The 23,925-nt window shown below is 36.2% G+C and overlaps 1 protein-coding gene across 2 annotated transcripts in view; it reads right to left on the bottom strand.

Moving 5' to 3' along the window:
- Positions 1-2,467: 2,467 nt before the first annotated feature.
- erm (earmuff) overlaps positions 2,468-23,925 on the bottom strand; it is a 59,811-nt gene continuing 38,353 nt past the window's right edge. Inside the window, exons 1-2 of one of the 2 annotated variants that reach the window (XM_014234115.3) lie at positions 10,420-10,807; positions 2,468-5,839 (exon numbers count right to left, since the gene is read on the bottom strand). In XM_014234115.3, the coding sequence (XP_014089590.3) occupies positions 3,623-5,839; positions 10,420-10,431 (2,229 nt within the window). In that variant the 5' untranslated portion in view covers positions 10,432-10,807 and the 3' untranslated portion in view covers positions 2,468-3,622. Of the gene's footprint in view, positions 5,840-10,419; positions 10,808-23,925 lie in introns of those variants that run through there. The other variant, XM_036358020.2, reaches the window with a different exon arrangement.

Here is a 23,925-nt window from a genome sequence, read left to right as displayed (position 1 = left end):
AGATATGGTTTCAAATTAAATATGCTTAAGAAGAGTCCTTAAGAGAACTTTTTTAAGAAAATAATGTCTGAATCTGATTGCATTTGCGCTTTAAAAGAATTCGTATTTTAATCTAACAGCCGACGGAAGGCGTCTTAAGGCACATTGTATTTATCACTACATATAAAAATGGTGACTAGTAGGGAGACATTAATGCATATGCCTATAAAAGTAACAGAGGCAAATTTCGATTTTTGTAGACTCCATTATGTTAAAACTAGTCTCGAAAGACATTTAGGTACAGTAACAGAGACATTATGACTGATAATCTGTATATGAATAATTTAAAGTATGGTTGTCTGTTAGCAAAGTGTATCATGTGATTCGATCTAACTTACCGACTCTAATTGAAACACTCTTTACTTTTGGTTTTATAAATAGAAACTTAAAAGGCATATACGTGTATATATGTACATATATGTTAGTCACACAAAGTCGCAGAAACATTTCTCTTTTGAATCAGTGGGAAGTATGTATATACGTCTTATTGTATTTTTGTTAACAAAAAATGGCCAAGTGGCAAGCTTTGGTTTTAGCGAAAGCGCGCAGAAAGCAGATTTCCAAGGCAGTTGCATTGAAGCTATAATACCCTTCACAGAACTTGATTCCGATCTTTCAGTTAATATGGCAGCAATATGATATAGTCATCCGATCTATAATATTTCTACGGAGATTACATTGTTGCCATAGAAAATAACTTATGCCAATTTGTGAAGATACCTCGACAAATAAAAAATTACTTGATTCCGATTGTTCAGTTTGTATGGCAGCTATATGCTATAATAGTCCGATATCGGCTATTCCGACAAATGAGCAGCTTCTTAGTGAGAAAAGGAGGGGTGCAAAATTTCCGATCGATAGCTTAAAAACTAAAAGATATATTTTATAGGGTCTCCGACGTTTCCTTCTGGGTGTTACAAACTTCGTGGCACACTTAATATACCCTGTTCAGGGTATAAAAATGCATTCAACACATAAAATGCGCTCTGGTTCTTGGCAAGCTTTGCCTTTAAAATGCGTGCACTCATTGTGAGAATGCTTTTTCTATATGTAAATAGATAATTATTCATATATAAATATATGCGCTTGTACATATTAATGTCGAATTAAGCGACTGCCAATGAAAGCGTAATTTACAGACAGCCTTGTCTGAAGTGGACAAATGCAAAATTAAGTAGACACTTCAAATATTAATATTTTTCGTAGTTAAAACATATCACTTTAGATGATAAGAGTATATAAAAGCGTTCTAGGTGGTTCTTCAACGATGTTCTGAATTTTTGTTATCCATAAACAAGCCTTATGGAACTGTGGTAGTATTATGCTTTACCTTAAATTTTCTTTAGTCGTATTAATTGAATCTCTATATATTGTATTTTCAAAATATTTTCCACGTGATATAAAAAATTTAGTTTAGAATGGCGAAGATGTCATTATAAGACCTATATTGCCGTCCTGCCCCAGTCTTTAATCGTATTTTAATCAGTAGAATATCTTAGAGTGGCACCTGCAGCCCAACATAATCATCTCAGCAGCGATCCAATGTGAAGTAATAGTCGTGATAAAGTACAAAAATAAGTAATGTAAGGGTATGAGAACTTAAAGAATATAGAAGCGAAATTAGACGGAGCAAGGAGGAGCAATGAAGAAGTAGTCATATTCACAACGGACGAGTATAATAGAAGCGATACTGATATACTAGAAAGGAATTTCTTACGAGACATCTCACCTGCTACCAACAAGGGTCCCAGCAAGTTTGTTGCTGCTGCCGAAAAGAAGGAGGAGGGTGGAGGAGTCGGAGTCAGAAGGAGACAACGATATGAATTTCGGACTCTTCGACTAAATAGCTCAACACTAAAGTATTGGAAATAATTTTAGCAATAATGAAAATAATCGCCCCTACTGAGAGCTAATTTGAAGTTAAAGACAAGTATCACCATAATACATCGACAATAGCAACTATTTTTTTGGGAGGTATAATGATTATTTTTTGATTTGGTCGCATTTAGATGGCCCATTAGAACAAAAAATTTGGTAACAGCTTATATAGAAGAAGCAATTATACCAGAATCTACAGCTATTCTTTATTGTGATATATATATTTTCAGCTGTTCGTTGAATTGCAGTGAATAAGTCGAGCGTTAGAAAAGTTATCAATACTAAATTTAATCACATTACCATATTTCTACTTGTGATCAATCAACCACCGACTTTTTCAGCAACACCACCGACTTTTTCAGGACAGTGGTTTTAAAAAAGCTGTGGCAGTTTAAAAACCTTATAAGAGAGAAGTAGTAAGCAAAATCAACGACTTATACACATTATATATATATTTTAATTTTTTAATTTTTATTTTTATATTATATTTTCAATTCAAACACATTCAATTCATCATACTAGTTCGCTTAAATATACATATTTCGAAATATTTCGATATGTATATTGACTAAAAATCAAATTGATGATGTCTTTAATGCTGTATAATATTTTTTTCTTAGCATTCAAATTTTTATTTATTATTTACTTATTGTTATATATCGCAATTACGTGTAACTATGAATATAAATTACAATTTCACTAATACTACTACACCTAAAATTGAACTGTTTGTGGGCGCAAAAGGTAGTGTATATGTGTGTATGTATGTAGAGGTGGAATTTCACATTGAAATACTTATAACTAAACACATACATACAATTGTATATATGTATATATATTTATTTCACACATATACATATATACAAAGAAACCACTAACAATATATTTTCATCCATTTTATTAAAGAACATTTATGGCGCAACATCGGTATTTACAAGAACATTCTTATTTACAAATTGGGTTAATCACATATAACCGCTTTTATTTACAACGTGAATACCCCTAAAATATATTTTTATTCTAAAAAAGTTGAGAATGCAACATATATCCCAATAGCCGAGCGCCTTTTCACTAAACACGCTCTAAAAATCACGGTAAATCACTGGAGAGCTGTGTGGCAAGGTGCTGGAGGGTGCAATGTAGGGAAAACGTACCGTTAAAGCTGAGAAAATATTTCGAATATTTAATTTTTTCAACGCTTCACGAATTTTTAACGCATTTTTATTGCACACTTTGACTAATCACTTCATCACTTTTGGTAAAAAAGGGCCGCTTTCCGCAACCATGAAACCATTTTGTTGAAACCAGCAGTTTGGAGGCGCGCGGCAGAGCCAGCGCTTTAGAGTAGACCATTTAGCGCCTCGACAGCAGTACCCAATGTCGTGCGTTGCATTGCGAACTGTTCCGTCAGCTGTTCCACAGCTGGGTGGGTAAGTAGCTGCACCGGCGGCTCATCTTCATCTACAGCGTCCACCAGAAGTTCATCATCCAGAACGAGTTCGATGGGTGTTGAAGACGGTGCTGTGATCAAATTCGAGCTGGCTGTCGATGACGCTGTCGCCGTCGCTGTTGCCGATGCCGTCGCTGCTGCAGCGGCCGCCACGAACTGCAGTCAGTCGATGAGAATGCTCTTCGAGGAAGCGGTCAGTGTGCTGGCGGCATGTTGTGTTGTTGTTGTGGCCAAACTGTCCGCATAATAGCGCTGTCAAAACACTTTCGCTATGAAGGGCACCTGATCCATGGCGGAGACAGCAGCAGCCGTTGAGAGACGCTGATGATGGTGATGTATTGAATTTTGGTTGTGGTTGTGCTGGTGATGATGTTGGCTGTGCTGATGCGCCTGCTGTTGTTGGTGTTGGTGAGCCGATAACATTTGTGCGGCACTGGTGGAGGCGCTCGTAGAAGCTGCGCTCGCTAGTTGAATGAAAGCGGAGCTTGTGGAGTATTCGGCGGTCGCACGAAAGCTACTGCTACCCACCTGCGGCAAAAGGTGATGCGGTGCATAGGCGCTGGTGGCCGTTGTTGCATTCAAAGCTGGTGACTGGTGCGCGTTGGTCAGTGTTTGGTACTGCGGCGTATGCCAAGCGGAGTTGCTGCCATCACCGCCACCACCACTAGAGAGCGGTGGTGTAGTGACATTGATCGGTGGCGATAAGCTGCCGGCAGAGGAGTCGGGTGTCAGCTGGCTGCCATGTTGTAAGTGTGCGTGATAGCCGAGATGCGCTTCACGGCGCGTATACTCACGACGCGTGTACTCGCGTCGGCGTTCATAGCTTGGTGGCGAATCATCGTCGAGCAGATCGCTGCCGCCCAACTCATGCAACTTGCGCATATGTTTTTTCAGATCGAAGTTGCGACAGAAACCTTTGGCGCACACCTTACACGTGTACGGTTTTTTGTCGTTGTGTGTGTGCATGTGAAAGGTGAGGTTGTAAATTTGATGGAAAGCCTTGTTGCAGATATTGCATTTGTATGCCTTCTCGCCGCTATGCGTCAGCTTGTGATTCTTGTAGTTGCCTTTCTGGTGGAAACCTTTGCCGCAATATTCGCACACGAATGGCTTGTAACCGGCGTGAATGCGTGTGTGCGTGTTTAGCGTAGAGGAGCGATTAAAGGCCTTGCCACAGGTCTGACACTTGTGCGGCTTTTCGGAGGTGTGTATGATTTTATGCCGACAAAGCGTTGAAGCCTGTCGAAAACCTTTACCGCATACTTTGCAAACAAATGGACGCGCGCCAGTATGCACCGGCATGTGACGCGTAAGATTGTAATGCGCATTAAAGACCTTGCCACATTCCAAGCATGAGAACGTCTTTTGCTTCCCCGATGTAGAGCTAGGGCTGTCATCCAATGAGTTTGGTGAAGGCGAACGTAGATGGCGTGAGGCGGGAGATGAAGCGCGCGAAGAATTGTGCTCATGAATTGACGTAGCTGATTGCGTGGCGGCGGTGGCAGCAACAGCGCTCGCGTTATGCTTGCGTTTCATACTGTGATATGCGCTAGCAACGCTTTCGCGCATTTTATGCTGCTGTTGTTGTTGCTGCTGCTGTTTTTCTAATGTCTGTTGCAACTGTGGATGCGCGCTGGCAAGCGCTTGATGGTGTGCATGATGCGCCTGAGCTTGCGCGGCAGCTGCAGCTGCTGCAGCGGCGGCTAAATGATGTCCAGAAGCGCTGAGATTGCGCCGCAGTGATTGCGTATGGAAATTGTTTAGCGACGCGGTAAAACTGCTCAAATGCGCGGCAGCACCTGGGTTACCAAGTAAAGTCTGCTGTTGAGCGGCAGTGAGTGCTGCATATTGCGCTGCAGCGGCGGCACACATCAACTGATTGGGCGCATAATACAGAAGGGGATATTGTGACATTAATTCCTGATGGCGCGTATTAACAAATTGTTGCACGGCGGCGACATTGTTCACAGTATTGGCAGCTACGGCCGCAGCAGCAGCGACGGCGGTAGTGGAGGAAGATGGCACATACTTTTTAAAAGCGGAATCATAGTTTTCGGCATTAGCGCATTGTTGGCTGCTAGCGCTTGGTAATTGTAATTCTGCGCGTTCTGACTCACACTCATCGCTGGCGACCTCAATGGGACTGCATGAGCGTTCGGAATCGTCGGGCGCGTTAATACTTTCGCTGCTGGCGCGTTGATCGGGCTCCATTATTTTCGCAATGGAAAATTTGAGCGGACAGGCGCGTGCATTGGGCAGATTCGTGCTGGTGGTTGTTGTATTCGTGATATTGTTGCTGCTAACTGGCGTTGCGGCGCGCTGTTGTTCCGCGCCTTGTTCCTTATCGGCGCTGCTGTCACTGAGGCGTGCATTTGCTTGCTGTCCGGCGGCCGTTTCCATGGTGGGACTCTTCGATGGCGGCATCACTGCAATAACGCCCGATGGACTACACGGTTGCATGCCACGCGGACTCTGCAAAGAGAAAAAGAGGTGAAGAGGGTTTAGTTTTTGTGTGCTAGGACGCAACGGGTTAGCAATTAATAAAAGCATACGTTAATACTAAAGCGCGCGCTAGCGGCGCTTAAACAATAAAATCAATTTGGTGGAAATTATTTTAAATTTAATTTTTATTATCCGCAATATATTTAATATTGCATATGTGCTTGTCTGTTTCTCTTTTTTTCTTCATAATTGCGGCATGATTGGCGACGCGCCGCTGTGCTGCCGCCGTGACTGTTGCCTCAATATAAATGCACTCAAGCATGACAAATTCGATGCAAAACAAGCGCGGCAGCGCGCCCAGCATATGCCACGCCCCCTATAAATGTTTTAATATTAAAATATATTGTTCTTGTTGTTGCGCTGTGTGTTTTTCCTTTCAGTTTGTGCAATGCTTAGCCACAGCATCATTTACGTTTTCAATTTTCCCGCCGGCAGGATATCAAAACTACACCGCTAGGGGTCTCTGAGCGTCGCGCACGTTTTTGAAGCATTTTCGAAATAAATATTTGAGAAAAACTGGGTGAAACAAACAAAGTCAAGCACATTTGCATACAACAAAGTCAAACAAAAACGACACGAATTCACTTTCGCACTTCGCCGCCCATCAATCGATGTCGAACCCTTTTAGCGCGATTGCCTGGCTATTGATGCCAGCTATGTACTTGTACAATATATAGCTAAACACTGGCACTGATCTTTGTGTTAACTGTACGCTTATGCGCGCTTGACGCTTGAGTGCATCCTGACAATTAGTCCTTGCGATTGATTTGACTTGCTCCGCGCTGCTGCCATAAATCAAACAAAGTTAGATATACATGAAACCCAATTTGGCTTTCAAAGCTTTTTTTCTTGCTATTTACATACAACACTTTTGTTGTTATTTGTTGGTAGTGAACTTATTTACTTGACGCGCATATTGGCAGCAGACCTCAGTCATTATCGAGCATATGGCCTGAGCGCACTGGGATGCATTATAATTTGCTTGCAAGCGTTTAGCCTTACCACTTATCCTATTTGTATGCAGGCTGAATACTCTTATTTCAGATAAAAATTTTTAGTAATAACGGTAAAGTTTTAAATGTTTGTCTTATTTATAATTTTATTTTTTTACAATCATACCTTCTAATGATATAGCGGTACCTTTTCAAAACTAGTAATATTACATCACTTATGCCAGTGATCACTAATTTTGTAGAAGTCAAAGTGTGAATTCACACGTTGCAACTTCAATCTCTGAAATCTGCTGAATACCACATTTGAAGAATACCATAAATTCAGTGCTAAATCATACTAGAGGTTAGCATGGAACTAAATATTCACATCAATTTCAACATTGAGTTGTATTCTCTTCAAAAAAGATAGCACACTTGACTATCCAACTACTTTAAGAACCAAAACCCTCTCTTTCTCCCAGCCAAGAACTGCTTGTGTTACAAAAACATTTTTGCACAATATTAGAAAGTGCAATTTTATATAAAATTGTGTCAGAACTGTATTCAGAATTTTGAAAATGCGCGATTTGATTGGAAGTATCGTTTTTTTGAAATCTTATCGAATCCTCATAAATCTGTTCTATTTTAGAAACAGTTTCACGATTTCGCACAAATCTTAAAGCGTCCTTACTTGGCTGCTTTTTCTTACTTTTATTGTGAATATAGCGAATATTTATAATTGTTGTTGTAATTTGGTATAAGTGCCGCTACTATTCAAGCCAATCCTTTCGAGTTTTCTACTTCACTCTTTCTCAGGCTTGTGCTGTTTGCCCCATAACACTCGCGCTAAATCAATGTAAGTTGCTATCACACAAGCATTGTGTATGCATATTATTATTATAAATTTAATATTTATATTTCTTTTCCCCCTTCAATGGCATCACTTTATTTGAATGCACGCTCTGCCTGGTTCCAATCTTCACACTTCACTGCAAGTGTTGAAGTTCACTTCCTTCTTTTTCCACTTGAGTCGCCAAATTTTGTTGTTGTGCATTGAAAACTTTGCTAAAGAGCCGCTACACAGCACAAACTAACATATATGTACGTACATATGTATGTGTGTTTGCATGTATTTTGTATGGCCGCCAATTGTAATGTGCAACATCCGTTGCGGCTGCGGTGGCTTACAGTTGACTTAACAAGCTTTACTTCCTATTAGCAATATGCTTGAAGTTTAAGCACATACAAACGAAATACATACATGTATATGTGTACACATGTGCATATGTATTGGTGTGCGTGTGTGCGCCACCATCTTTGCGAGGCTCGTTTTAATTAACTCGATTTCTCACTTGAGTGGGTCAATTTCTTTCAGCAATTCGACTCAAGTTAAGTCAAGGCGGCGCACACACGCACATACATATATGTAACTGTAATTCACAAACGAGTGCATGCGTGTTCTATTGCGTCGCTTATATGTGTTAATATTTATACGCCTTTAACACCATTTTAAATTGATTAATTGTCTAAATTGGCAGGCGCTGAAAATTGGTACTCAAAGTAATTTATGATTTTCATAAATTTTGAAAACTTAACCGTTATGCTTTGGCATAAATACTCGTCAGTATGTAAATTGATTAGCTGTAAATTGCTTGCGTAGAAAATTAAGGCAATTTAGTTGTAGTGCAACTATTTATATTTATTTATGTATTTTATATGTATTTGAAAATAAGCATACAGTTTTTCAACATCTAAATATCGCCAGGGTTGCTTTTAAAATTCAGATAAAAATTTAAATTTTACTTACAAAAATAAAATAAATGAAGGGGTGTACGAAACTACAGACATAATTTAGAATATAAATCGCAGTAATTTGATTTCACTATAATTACCGTTAGGTTTTTCGAGGCTGATTGATTTTTATATATTTTCCTAAAACGAATTACGTTGAAACTACATGACTTATTTATTTTATTATTAATTATATTAAAATGATTAAACGCAATTTTGGAGTTTCATTTTTTGTTGAAAAGTTCGTATTTACAAAAAAAAAATTGTATTTCCATAACTAGTTTTTTCTGATTAGAAAAAACACTAACTAGTGTACATTCTATGAAACAATAATAACAACAATTCAAATTAATGAAAATATTTATTTTTTTCTACACATTTATTTTACTTATAAAATTCTGATAACGGCCACTACAAACCTTAATGAAATCGGAGTTTTAAATTTATTTTATTTTTTCATACAACGTCGGAAAATTTTTTACCTAACAACAGAAAACGAATAAGCTTAAGTATGGATGCATGTAAATAAATTTTGATTGTTCCGACGGCAGTAGGTGAAACTATCTCGACGTGACCTCTTTAAGGCTGACTTAAAACTTATTAAAAATTATTGATACACAAAAAAAAAAAAAAAAAAAAAAAAATATCTTGTATAAAACTACTAATAAGTACAGTATGTTATAATACAGCGAGACAAGCTAAAATCTTAAATAGCTATCTAAGTAGTTCTATCGAAATTTTGTATAATGCTTTTGTACAACAGAGAATGCGAAAACACCTTAAAATATATTAATTTAGAAATTTCATAAATTGGTCGGTTCTAAATGAATTGTTGAGCGAAATACTTGAAAAAGTATAAAAATTTGCAAACCACTTGAGAAAACTCTATTATTGCAACAATATGCTTGTGCGTTTCTAGCGTCGGCATACTTGCGCTTTAAATTAGTGTCTATTACGACATTTGGGATATTTTTGGTTTATACACTTTTAAATCTTACAGCTTGAAGATAAGCGAACTGGAAACTGTTTTTTCTTTCACGTTCGCCATAAATAAAAAATAGTAATAATATTAGATAACGGCAATTATAGAGAGAACTATTCTGATTAGATGGTTAGAGGTTGACACTAAAACTACTGGAACCCAACCAATATAAAAAACAAACATTTCCAAAACTAAAAGTTTTTATTGGACATATCAAATTTTCAAATAATATGCAGCAGTCACTTAAAATTTATAAGACTTCAGAGTGCATAGAGAGAATTTATAGAAATTTGTGAAAAAAAACATTCATTGAAGTTATTGGCACCGCTATTTACTTAAATATTTCAAGTGTTCGAATTGGATTTGAAGTTTTAGGAGAAAAAGTCGAAACTTTTATAATATATATTTTTCAAAGCCAATCAGTCCGATAATTTGAAATGTTGTAACTATTGTATTTTAAAACTGAGAAATATGGCGTGTACTGACTGCATAAGTCAACAACAGTACTCTACTTGGCACAATAATTGAAAATTCTTGTTGAAGTCATGCTGCCTCAAACACTAACAGTTTAAATTCTAAAAAGCATATAAAATAAGTTTTCGAAAGTTGGTCCGCATACCGAAGGCAATATGAAAACACCGAATACTTTACTCACATATAAAAACGACTAACAAAAATCGATAGCATCGAAAGATGTTTTCTAGGATTTAAAAATGTATGTATATAAATTTTCTAAAATTTTAGTCCACAAAAAATTAACTTTTTCTAACAATTCTAAAATTTTTTTGAGAATATATTTAAATTTTCAAAATTTTTTATGCATAAAAAAAGTAAAAAATACGTACAAAATAAACCATATTTAGCGGCTGCCTTATTGTAATTGCTGCTTGTTGTTGGCAAACACTTCAAACTTTTTGCAAATTTGGCAGGAAATAGTTTTTTTTATTTTTATTAAATATAATTTAAACTTCTTCGAAATTTCAGTTTTTTGTTGCTTTAATTTAAAGCTTTGCTGCGCTTTATCACTTTCTCACTGTGTAAATGAACTTGTCTCACTACACACACTTCAAGTTTCTTTTGTAATATTTTTTTAACAAAAAGCACGCAAATAATTTTTCAGTGTCCTTTTTTACGCTCTTTCAAAACGTGACGAACAAAATTGCACGAATGGCGCAACACTCAGTTGAACAAAAAGACGTAAAGCGATGAACGCGTAAAATGGAACGTCATCACACAGCCGACGACCGTAACGAAATGAAGCGAAACGGGCAAGTGTGTCCTTAGAAAAATGCCACAAGGAGCGTGCGACGACAAGAAGCCAACGCCAAGAGGGTAATAATGTCTATGCGCTGTGGTGGCGAGATGGTGCTGCTGGTGGTTGATGGCAATTGGTATACAAAAACAAACAAGACACAACAACAACAGCGATTTTGAAGTGAGTAAACAACAACAATAATGGCAGAAGCAATAAGAATAACAAGCATCACACAAAAGCACAAGCAATTGGACTGTGAAAGGAGCAAAAATTGACGAAAGAGAGCACAAGGATGCACAGAGCTGCTAGTGTGTGTATGTATGTATGTGTAAGAATATGCATAACGGCGTTGTTTTGTGTGCTCAGGTAAGCATTTTATGTGGGCAGCAGATAAATTCACAACTAGTGATAAACCACCCTTAAAAAATTGCTTGCGCTCGACAAAAAAGTGTTAGAGTGAAAGAGATAAGAGAGCGAACAGCGAAAAGGACCATGCTTCGCTGGATATTTGCATGACATTTGTTGTGTATTTAAGGATTAACTGCCTCAATGGCTGCGTAAAGACACCGAGTGCACACAAATAGGTGGAGAGAGAGACAGAGGGTGAATGCGAGAGAGTGCTGAATTTAGTGAACGTGAGCGCCTATCAAACGAAATACCTTAATGATGTTGATAATTAAGTTAAAACAAAGAACATGTTTATTGAGTTGGAAATTTCGTTGTAGTAATGTTGTTCCCAATGAACTATGGGGTTGCCAGATTTTGCTTTCATTCAAGTTCGTAACTGTATAATGAAGTTCAGGCGCTAAAAGGCAAACTCATTACGAAGTTTCTTAAATTGACCAGAGAGAGCGAGCGTGAGGTGTGGAGAGAGCGCGAGAGTAAGCGCGGGCCGTGGAGGGGTATATAACGCTGAGACAACATTGAGGGTGCACAAAATGTCGAATTGGAATGAAGTGTGCATACACTTTGAAATCCCGCCCATAAAATATTTATAAAGTCACACACATACAGCCACACAAGCGAATGACGGTAAATTACGCACTGCACAGCTGTAGCCTGTTTGCTCGAGTGCTTAGTTGTTGCGCTTGTTGTTGTTATGGCTGCTATTTTTTGTGTTGACTAAAAAGACAGCAAAACTCAGCGACAACCGAGCATATTGCTTCTCATTTATTAAACATAAACTCCTACACGGTGTGTATAAGCCACCAGCAGCAGCAGCTACATGGATACAGATGTAGGTAACGCTGTCAAGTTGTGTGGGTAAAAGCCCTTGCATATAAGTATGGGTACATAAATATAATGTATATAGAAAATATGGCAGCTGCCTGACATTTCACCTTTTGCCCCACCAACACTTTATTAGTAGTAGCGGAGTTGGATTTTCGGTGCAGCTGCGAGCAGCAAGCGTCGCCTACAAAACTGTGTTGCCCCTACCACCACACCCTATACATATATAATATTATATGTGAGAGCGCGCTCGACTTTTGTGCTGCAACCACCTACCGTTCCATGTATGTATGTATATGGTGGCACTTTCATTAGTGCTATAGTAAATAATAAATAATATATACACACCGTTAGCTTAGCTGTCATTTTATTGCTCGTCCTTTTTGCTTGTCATTGTGTTCCAAGTGGCTATGGCTGTAGACGGCGACGCGCTGTTTTAGCATTCCCGCTATGTGTATATATGGTAACTGCCCACTTGATTGCGCTTCTCAGCTTCGGCCGTCGTGGCTAGCTTGGCTGTTGAAATGGCGTCACCTTAGGCTACTTTCATTTTATTTTTTTATTTCAAATTTTATTTTTATTTTTTCTCTATTGCTGGCGACGTCATAGTTGCCTTTTTCAACCATTCACTTTTCGTTGTTGGGTCGCCTCTAAGCTTGCAATTGAATGTGACTTACTCCGTTAGGAGGTTGGCTCGAGTGTTAGATATAAAAATTTCAGAAAACGAGTTTTTAGTTTATAGGATACTGACTACTGGTTTGCTTTTTTTTTTTTGTGAGCTGTAAAGCTGTCTAAATTGAATTACTTAAGAGTTTTCAAGCAAGAAGCTAGAAATAAATATTTCTACTTACATAAACCCGCTTTTAATGGAATATTTGGAGAAATTATAGCTAAAACTATTATTCCCAGCAGCATATCGAGTTCCTCATACAAAAACTAGGAGTTTGGTTTTAATTCAATAAGCATGGCAGAGTAGTCAACGGTCTCAAATCACCTTCAGGATTATTTTTGTCCCAAATTTAATAGTCTAAGTCCAAAAGATACCAAAGCTGAGTTGAAAGATTAAACTAGGTGAGGTTAGCCCGAATTAAAAATAGTTAAATATTGTTAGCAACAAAGGATGGCGGCGAAATCGTACGTATCGGTTAACCGATATCGTATGACATGGTAGAATTAAAAAAAAACTTTTTTTCTCCATAAATTTCAACCTGAGAAAGCTTTGTGCATGAAGAAGGGAGGTTAAGGAGTGCCGTACTTTTTGGGAGAGCGCAAAAGAAAATTTCTTTCCGTATTTTGTACAATTCATTATTTCTAATCGTTTTCTGTGACTCAGAGCAAAATTTAATATGCTGAAAGATCTGCGCGTTGACACTACATTTTTTAATTAAAATTCATTAGCTTTTTTATTACAATACTTTCTGAAACTCAATATTACATAAATCATATTCTTAAAACTCTAAATATTTTTAAGTCGTTACATACTTCCTCGACTACTTGCAGGTTAGCAGATTTGGTCCAAGCGGGAAAAAATTAGTGTCTCAAAGATGGTCTCATGGATGATAAAATTGTTGTAAATCATCCAATCATTTGTGGCGTTAACTTAACTTACATTAAAATTTGTTATTCAAATGTATTTTTGTAGCAAATTGTGCATTTTTGTTGCTCTACAACAAAAATGCCGCAATAGTTTTTATAACCTCCAATTTGCAAATGAAAATATATATCAATGTATGTATACGTATGTGTAGGTATATTTACATAAAATTACATTGCATTGTCACATCGTCTTGTCACTTTTAATGTACTTGTAGACATAACCTTTATATTCATGGCGCAACTATGAGATGATTGCGCTCAGTTGGAAACCATGAAACTAATGTGACTATTTTTACGTGACTGCCAAGTAATGAGTTTTAGGATTTTGGGTATTCTTTCATTTGTCTACATTGGTCTACATCTATATAGGCTTTTACCAGTCACAAATTGGTAACAGTGAACCATTTGGAACATATATCTTACACTCTCTTAATCTCAAGCACTATTCGATAGATGAATTTTCGCTTGATTGCTTCGATTTCGAGTCCTGTAAACTTCTTCCTTACATAGCTCTTATTTGTCTAATGAAAAAGTGGTGCTGATACCAAAAAAGTGGTACGACCAGAGTAACCAGGACTCTGCGAAATCGAAGCAATCAAGCGAAAATTAATTTAAATTTGCCAAACTCTGTAAAGGTTTTATGAGCTCCGTAAAGGTTTTGAGAGCAACGAAGACAATGAACACAGTGGACATCGAAAACAGGTTTATATAGACGGAATTATCAAAAAATCCACAAAATTGCTTCCGCATCCATCGTATGCTCCGAATATGGTCTCTCAAGTATTTTTCGTTGTTCCCAGACCTCAAAAGAATGTTCGCTGGAAAGAAATCGCCTACGCAGAGTTATATTTTGACGTAAAAGACAGTTCATACTACAAAACTGGTATCGAAAAGTAGAACAATCGCTACAATTGGTGAGTCACGCACGTTCTATGTTGAATAATATAATACAACTGTGCCATAATATTGTTTTTTTTACGTATAAAATACATATTCGAGTTTCTAGCGTTTTTGGCAATTGATTATTTTACTATACATTAATGTTTTCATATTTCGAGAGTACACTTAATACAAGCATATTTCAAAAGAAAAAAATTAAATTTCAAAAATTTGTGCGTCCTTGTAGTGACGGGCAGAAGAAAGCCCGCGTCCTCATCGACACGATTTCTACGCTTGTGATCATCTTCCTGATTAGTAAAAATAATCTTTTGAACCGAAAAAGAAATTTTCTCATAAAACTCGGCTACTCAAAAATATGTTGTTTCAATCATTAATATTTAAATTTTTTTAAATATTATATGGTTGTCGACTTTTTAATTTCTGGAGTAAAATCGTTCGCTAACATAGGAACGAGAGTTTTCGTACTTGTTTTTAATACATTCGGATTAGCGTTGGAGTAATTATAAACTCCTGTGCATAAAGCTCACTGTAAATGACTGCATGAAGCTCAAACGCTTTGTATACGGTATATATGTATGTATGTATATACAAATAAATATAAGTGGGTTTAAATGTAAATATATGTACATACATATGTATGTATGAAATGGCAGGATATTTGCTAATAGGGTATGTTCCTTTCTATGTACATGTTTGAATGTATGTGTATATACCAGCAAGCTTCCGTGTATATTTGTTTTAGTAAGCAGTAGTATACACAAAGCTTTTGTGCGGCACTTATGTGCATCCACTCATATAAATATGTACATTTATAAATAAACTACAACAAAGTATATAGCCAGATACATATATATATATATATATATCCGTATATGCGTTTGAATTTACAATTGTGTATGCATTCATCAGTGGTTCTAATTTGCGTTTGAGTACACAGAGCAACACACATTCACACATATGTTGACATTTAGTATTTAGCATATACATGCACACACACACACACATATGTATATGCATGTATGCGCATAACTCGCTTGTGCAATCCTTTTGTGCTTTTGCCTACAACAAAATGACGCGCAAATGGCAACGAACTGGACATCAAATGTTGTAAACAACCAAATGCCAGTCACTGTTTGCTCGGTTTATACGCAACAACAACAATGATATTAGCAAAACACTTTGCAGCAACAACAACAACATATCGTTTTAATGCCTTAATGACATGACTATTTCGTAGATGAGAAGATCTATGTACACACCTACATACAAACGAGTATTTGTATATGTATTTACAAATGTATATATGTATATATGTAAATACTCTTGCGCTCTTGAATGTTTTTTGCCACTTTTTAACAACTATGAAAATGAAAAATGAACAGTTCACTTTTTATGCAAATTGACATGACTTTTTGCCAGCCATTAAAAATGGCATGCCAATGTAAATGCTATATATACATGTGTATGTGCATGGAATAAGATGGATGGATTAAATTACAATTTAAGTATGCAAGTATACGCAAATTTACTTTATTAATTTATATTTTATACATTTCATAATCTTAGGTTATTGAAATCCCAGCGGTCATATAAAGTTGCAAAATACGAGTACAAAACTGGCACCAAGTTTTACTAAATCGAATTATAAAGCAGATTCAAGCTGAATAACAGAAAAACGATGCCATTTGGTGATTAAACAAAACAAAACATTTACTTCAGCTGCAACGGATCTATAATACCCTTCACAGGTGCACCAGCATAAAAGGGTATTAAAATATCCTTATCTTGAGTTTGATCGGTCAGTTTGCTTGGTCCGATATCAGCAGTTCTGACAAAAAGGTTGCTTATTTATAAAAAGGATGTATGCAAAATAAATTTTTTTAAATAAAACATTTCGAAAATTTGAAGAATTAAATTGTCGAATTTTTTTTTATTATGTTGATATGCATGCCCTGGAGTACGATAATATTATATTTTCAGCTGTGTTCATTGCTAACTTTATCTGTAGCAGCCGCTAAGGTTAGACGTGTATTTATGGGCATGACGAGTTTCGTTAATTAAAAGCTTACATATCGTTGCTTGCTCGTGAATTCTTGTCCAAAAACTCGCCTCCATATTCGTCAGACAAGGTTCCGTGTGACTTTTTTCTATTTCCAAAAATAAATAGAACCTTAAAGTACCGTCATTTTTTAAGATAAATGAAAATCGCAGAAGGAGCTTAGGTATACCCCTAAAATCGAATCTGAGAAGTGGTTTAACAATTGGTGACAGTGTGCTGACATAGATATATAATATCGAAAGGGAACTATTTTGAAAGCAACAATATTAATGTAGACGAATAAATAAATAAATTTACGCGTTATCTTTTGAACACACCTCGTATGCGCGAACTAATCCCTTACTTTTTGAGATATCGCAGTGAAATTTTGCAAACGTACTTTTCGCTCCAAGAAACTGCTAATTTGTCGGAAGAGCTAATATTTGACTACAATAGCATATAGCTGTCATAGAAGTTGGCCGAACAAAACGAGGTCTTTGTATGGAAAACTTTTTTATATGACAAGATATTTGCACGAAATTTGACATGGTTTATTGTCCAAAGCAACGGTATATACTCCGCAGATATTGTTCAGATCAGATCATTAAGGCATATACTTGTAGCTGTCATACAAAATGAGCGATCAAAAACCAGTTAAAGATGTTTTTACTCATATACCCTTTTACATTATAAGAAATGTACCTGTGAAGGTTATTATTTGAAAACTTTAATTCTATATGAAGTAAAAAAGAGTAGCGATGGAACTAGATATTTCTTGACAAACTTTCAACTGATCATACGCCTTTAAATCGATAACAATTATGCTAAGCAGCTTATGACTTTTCATACGTGGATTCACGTTTTCTCTCAACAACCAGTTTAGTAAACATAGAAATTTTTTTCATTCAATGTTATGGTTTAGGCATAAAATCAACTGTCTTACATGTTTTTTTTTAAATTGTGAAAAAAATAAAAGAAAAATTTAAAAAAACTGTTATACAGGAAATAATTAAGAGATGATAAGCAAGTTACGGAGGGAGGCCCGCTAATCAAAGCAATAGCTACTAAAATACTGCTCAGTTAAGGTATAAATATGTACCACATAAACCCTGAAGATATTATTTTTAGTTAAGTGCAGTAGCTATCTGGAAATCCAATCGATATTAAATACAAATAAATCATATAACTTACGGAAAAAGAGCGTTATTCTATACGCAAGCGAATGGGTTATTGCCAACTGGTAAAAGTAAACTTAAATCGGTTAACTACGACCAGCTTGCTGTTATAAAAGGGTACTTAAAAAAAAATAAGGAAAATTATATTTAAATAAAGAGAAGAAGCAGGCTATTCAAGTGTAAAAAATATATGGTATATTCAATAATAGACTAGTGCAGAAGCCTTTGAAAATGTTAAAAAAAGAAAGAAATTTATAGTCGGTTGAAACCCATCGGTAACGAAAGATAAAATAATAAATATTAAAGGCGTGGTTGAATTTTTAGGGGTTCCTATAGAGAAAGGTTATATGGTAATGTTGAAGATAATGGAAAGATCTATAACTTTTGGATATTGATTTTTTTCACATAACCTCAAAATTTATGTGAACAATTCAAATAACCAAATTTTTGGGTTTTTTATTTTTATCTTGTACAAAAAATGTTTTCTTTCACGGAATTTGGTGTAAACTTACCTTCTTATGTCGCAAACAAATACATTATTCATTTTTTTTAATTAAAATTTTAAATCTTTAAAAATTCAAACACGCCGCTCTCCTTCTTTTTCCCGAACTTAGATCGCCCGTAAATTATTATTGCTTAATGTTTGCTATTTTATCTTTCCTTTCCGATGGGTTTCATCCTACTTTGATTTTTTTTTCCAAAAATTATTTAAACTAGTCTATAAATACTTAATTTCGGAAAATCCCTGGCGTTATGCCGCATCTTTGTCTTTACGGGCGTATCTAACGAACTACAATTTTTCTGTCTTCTAAATAAAAATCATCATGCAAATCCACACCTTAAGCGATTTGCAAAACAAAATCCCACTAATACTTTGGTACGAGCTGAGTAAAATGAAAATTAATCGCAATCACCGCACGAAGAACAATAAAGAGCTCTATTAATTAGTGGGTGTTAGAGAGAGTTAACCTCTTAATGAACTAATTAACTAAATATTAAGGAATTATCTAGACGAACAAAGCGATGACAATAAAGCGGAAAGGGAACTCAACAGACGGAATGCGGAGCAGCGACAAAAGCAAAGAAAACAAAAGAAAATGTGAAATAAGCAACTTACAGATGTGAGGCATAATAGGAGCATGCATGTGAGTGTGTGTGAGTAAGTGCAAACTTTTTTGGCGATCAAATAAGGTAAAAGTAAATTGCAAGGCGGTTAATCTATTTAAATGCACTAAATAGTTCAGGACAATAAAAATTAACCAACACAGCTACATACATGTATGTGTGTATTCCGAGTGTTTGTGTGTATATGTATATGTGTTTAGTATGGAATTGAATAGTTGCATGCACGAATGCGCAGATTTACGGCTAGAAAGGATCTGCAAGCGCACAAATCGCACCGAATGCAACGAAATGCGGCTGCCACTACAACAAAAGCAAACATACGACTAATTGCGCGCAGAAATCACAGCTAAAATGCGAAAGTGAATGCGAAAATTTGGTGCAAGCGAAATAATGGTGCACTTGGACAATGCGAGCGAGTGAGTGAATGAGGCCTAGAAGGAAGAGTAGTGTTTTGAAGATACTGCTTAAATTGGTGTCTACATTTGTATATACGGTATGTGTATGTACATATGTGTAGGTGCAATAGCGATGACAACAACAGACGCAGCAGCGCACAAATCCGATTGTGTGGAGCGAGACAAGCATTAGCCGCTTAAGAGTGCTGCTTATGTGCTAGAAATCTTGTATATGTAGGTATGTATGTATGTACGTATGTGATGGAGTGCGTGCGTTTGGCGGCAAATTTTCAAAAACCAACAAAATTATATAAAAAGCATAAATATCTAACTTGTAGAACATCCCTTAAGCTGGTAATACCTTAAACCTTTTGAACTTTACAAGCGAAAGGAGGTTAGCAAAATATTTTCATAAACCTGTACGAACAATAAAATAGATAAACAAAACGCACAAACAAATGTAGTGGATATTATATGCATGTACTATTTGTATGAGCAAGTAGATGAATGGCTGGACGGATGGACAATTCAATAAGAAAAAACTTTAACTTCAGCTGCACCGAAGCTATAATACCCTTCACATACGCATTTCTTATAGCCTTAATGGTATAAAAAGATCTTTATCTGGATTTTAAACGATCAATTTGTATGGTAGCTATATGTTATATTGGTCCGATCGGAACAATATTTTTGAAGATTGTAGCGCTGATTTTGGCAATAATCTGTATCTAATTTCGTGGAGATATCTTGTCAAATAAAAAAGTTTTTCATACAAGATATTGATTTGGATCGGTCAGTTTGTATGGCAGCTATATGCTATAGAGTACCTATATCGATGTTTCCGACAAATGAGCAGCTTCTTAGGAAGAAAAGGATGTGAGCAAAATTTCAGGTGGTTATCTCAAAAACTGAGGGACTAATTCGGACGGACAGACAGACGCACATGGCTAAATTGACTCAGCTCATCACGCTTATTAATTTTATATATGTATATACTTCGACCATTCCTTTTAGAAACTAGTTAGAAACCATGTGGCAAACTTAATATTCTCTATTCAGGTTATAGCAATGTACATACAAACGATTATAACTACGTATATTACTACGTACATATATTATTTGCTATTTGCTCAACATTGCACTACAACAATTCATGAGTTCTTATGAATGACCGTCCACTTTTACAATTACAAAACACTGCACTGTTTTCCATTCATAACTGGGTCTGCAAATAAATTCAAACAAACCCACATATAAGTATGTGTGTTTGTGTGTGCGTGTGTATTAGCCCAGCGATTACCGCATTACATCAACTGTATTATTGGACAAATACTACAAATCAATTGTTTCATTGGCAAATCGGATATTAACAATATCTGATCATTGTAGTACACCCACACACACGCACATCCACACATACATATATATAAATACACGAATATACAAAGGAAACACATGTAGTATTTATTTGCTTACAAAAATAATAAATATTCAATATGTGAGTGTAGACCGAGTGGAGTAGCACTCGCCGCACATTGCGTCCTCAGCTTCTTCACAGCTGTTTGCTTTCACTCTGCTCTGATTGTTACTATTTGTCCCAGACAATGTGCTCTAAACTCCCGCGCACACACATATTCCCAACACGCAATGGCGACATTTACGCTGACCAGCGCTTGTCCAATAGTTCTTCCTCTAAATAATCCACACACACACTCTATTGGGCTCTACTCGTGTGCTTGTAACACTCTTATGTGTTCATTGTGCTTGAGCCAGTGTTTCCTAGAAACATCTCTTTGAACTGCCAGACAATGTGTTGTAATCGTTGTTGCTTACCGCAGATTATGTAAACTGCTTGGCCCTTCTATTGGTCAGTCAGCGGCCGCATGGTTCTTCGTCGTATTAATGTTTAATTTTCATCTTATTGCCGTTGATCCGCCCTATGGCAAACCAATTTTTCCTTTACTTTTCCAATTCTGAATACAACTGTATGTTTGTACGGTTCTTGCGTAGGTGTAAATCTCCAATTTTAAGGTTAATTTAGGCGGTGTGCTCGGTGACAAAAGACAAATTGTTTTATTGGTTTAGGTGGAATTTGAGTTGGGTATATACATATGTTATGAAGAAAATTCGAAACGTTCCTATTTAATATAAACATACTAGCGAATAAAGCATCTGATAGTAAAATATTCGGATGTTCATTATAAATAATTTCGGGTTCTTATCGGTTATAAATATCTATAAGAAATATATTTTGATAGCAATAAGTAAATTTCGGCTGTACCGAAGCTAGACTACCCTCACAAATAAAGAAGTTTCCATACATGAATTTGATTCCGATTGATATATGCTATACTGATCCGATCTGAACAATATCTTCGAAGTATGTATCAAATTTCATGAAGATATCTTGTCAAATAAGTAATAAAGCTTTCCATACAAGAACTTGATTTTGATCGTTCAGCTTGTATGGCAGCTATTTGCTATAGTGGTCCGATATCGGCGGTCCCGACAAATGAACAGCTGTTTGGGGAGAGCAGAACGTGTCCAAAACTTCAGATCGATATCTCGAAACCTGAGGGACTAGTTCGCGTTTAGACAGACGGACATGGCTAAATTAACTCAGCTCGTTACGCTGATCATTTATGTATATTTTATAGTCTCCGATGCTTCTTTCTGGGTGTTACAAACATAGTGGCTAACTTAATAATATAGAAAGAAGAAGAGGGAAATCAATGACTACAGATAAAAGCCTTGAAAGCTGGGCATACAAATTTCTGGCGCTAATTTTAACAAGTTCATAAGGAATATGTTTAGATGAAACTTTCGAAAAAGATGATACTAGAGTATTGTAAAATTTTATCAAAAGAAACTGGCATCGTAAGCCAGTATACATTATTAAGTATGCTAAAATAGTACAAAACCAATTGTATATATTGCCATCTTAAGTGAGAATTGATGAACGGAACATTTTCGGTATAAAATGGCAGGAGAACCGGAGAGTTAAAGATCCGTATATTCGTATTCGTATACTTAGCAGAACGTGTGGACCGATGCAATCCATTTTTGTACCTACTCAAAACATGTTAGTTGAAATCTAACATTATTTAATTCAGATATCCTATAACCTCACCGATATATACGCTTTAAGGTTAACCGCATGGAGGAAATCGATCATGAGGTCCGACCTCCATTTTAAATTTCAGTTATCTACCGATAGTTTTATAACATACGTTTGTGGAGCTTAAAAAAAGACTTCGTTAATTTTTAAACGAACCTAATAATGTTACATAGTTGAAATGAAAAAAAAAATAAATAAATAAAAAAAACAATATACTATATATATACTTCATCTTCAGGAGTTTTCAAAAAATTAAATAATACGTGTTTTTGTTTCCTTTTATATAACAATTTCTCAGACAGTTGTTTGATGACACAAGTATACTAAACCCAGAGCACAGGCACTTAAACTTGCTAGGAATGGTAATAGCATTCATTTTATGATTTGTGAATAATTTTTTTCGAGAAAAGCTATGTCGGTACAAGATTTGTTTACATAGCCTATAGAATTTGCTTCTCGATATCGACAAGATCTTCTTTTTGCTTCAGTTTAGTAGTGAAAGTGTTAGCATTAAATGATTGTTTATACTTTTGATTGACTAAGACTCAGTGATAAAGTTTTTTTTCAAAAAAATTAGAATATAATCTATGAGCTTAAATGCTCTTAACGGTTAAAGACTGACACTGTTTGAAAAGAGTATTATTACTATTAATGTCCGCAAACCCTTCAGCGTGTGTCTATAAGCTAAAAGTAGACCACTCCAGAACTTTGCAGTTGTTGGATTAGAATTTTAACTTAACAGACTCTGAAGTATAATAGAGATTGCTATAAGCCAGCTTCAGGCAAAATCAAATTTGGAATCAAAAATCTCTTGAAATATGCACCAAAACGATTACCAAAGCATTAAGCATTCAGAATCAATTGCTGACCACCATCTTCAAGAATTTCATTACTTTGCAAGTGGCGCTCAACATTATCTATGCCGAGAAATCTCTGTAATTTCACAAACCACACACAGTCGTGCGCCACACACAAACATCAGCGATAAACCTTAAATATATATTTTATAATTACTATCCCAATAATTAGTCCAAATTAGTATTTTGCATATTAAGTTCGAGCAAACAAACGAGAACCGCCAAAGCAAACCGCATCTGCAGACCGCAAGACACACAGCAGAAGCCGGGAGAGGCTTATGAGCACATATTAGCAAATATTACAGTTGAAGACAACAGTTTTAATGCAGGAACTCATATTCTACACAAATAAAGACGAAGTTTAAGCAAACATTTAACGGAAAACATCTGTAAATCTCATAATTATTAAAAAAAAAAGCCAATTCCGCAGATTTACACGATACACCTTTCGATCGGCTGCGAGACTGAACGAGATTCCAACACAGTAGCAGCACGCAAAGCAACAACAAAAAGCGTAAATAATTATAGCCGTTGCAATAATAATGCCACCAAGTGTGGCAGCTGAAGTCCTGTAGCTCCTTTCCCAGCACACAGTAGCCGATATGTTTCTGTGTGCGTGCACTTTGGTCTACGCATCTGAATAGTTCGCAGGGATTTTCATC

Source organism: Bactrocera oleae, chromosome 3, assembly GCF_042242935.1.
Source record: "Bactrocera oleae isolate idBacOlea1 chromosome 3, idBacOlea1, whole genome shotgun sequence".
Lineage (NCBI taxonomy): Eukaryota > Metazoa > Arthropoda > Insecta > Diptera > Tephritidae > Bactrocera > Bactrocera oleae.
The sequence above is the reverse complement of the archived record's forward strand: the minus strand, read 5'-3'. Positions and strand labels throughout refer to the sequence as shown.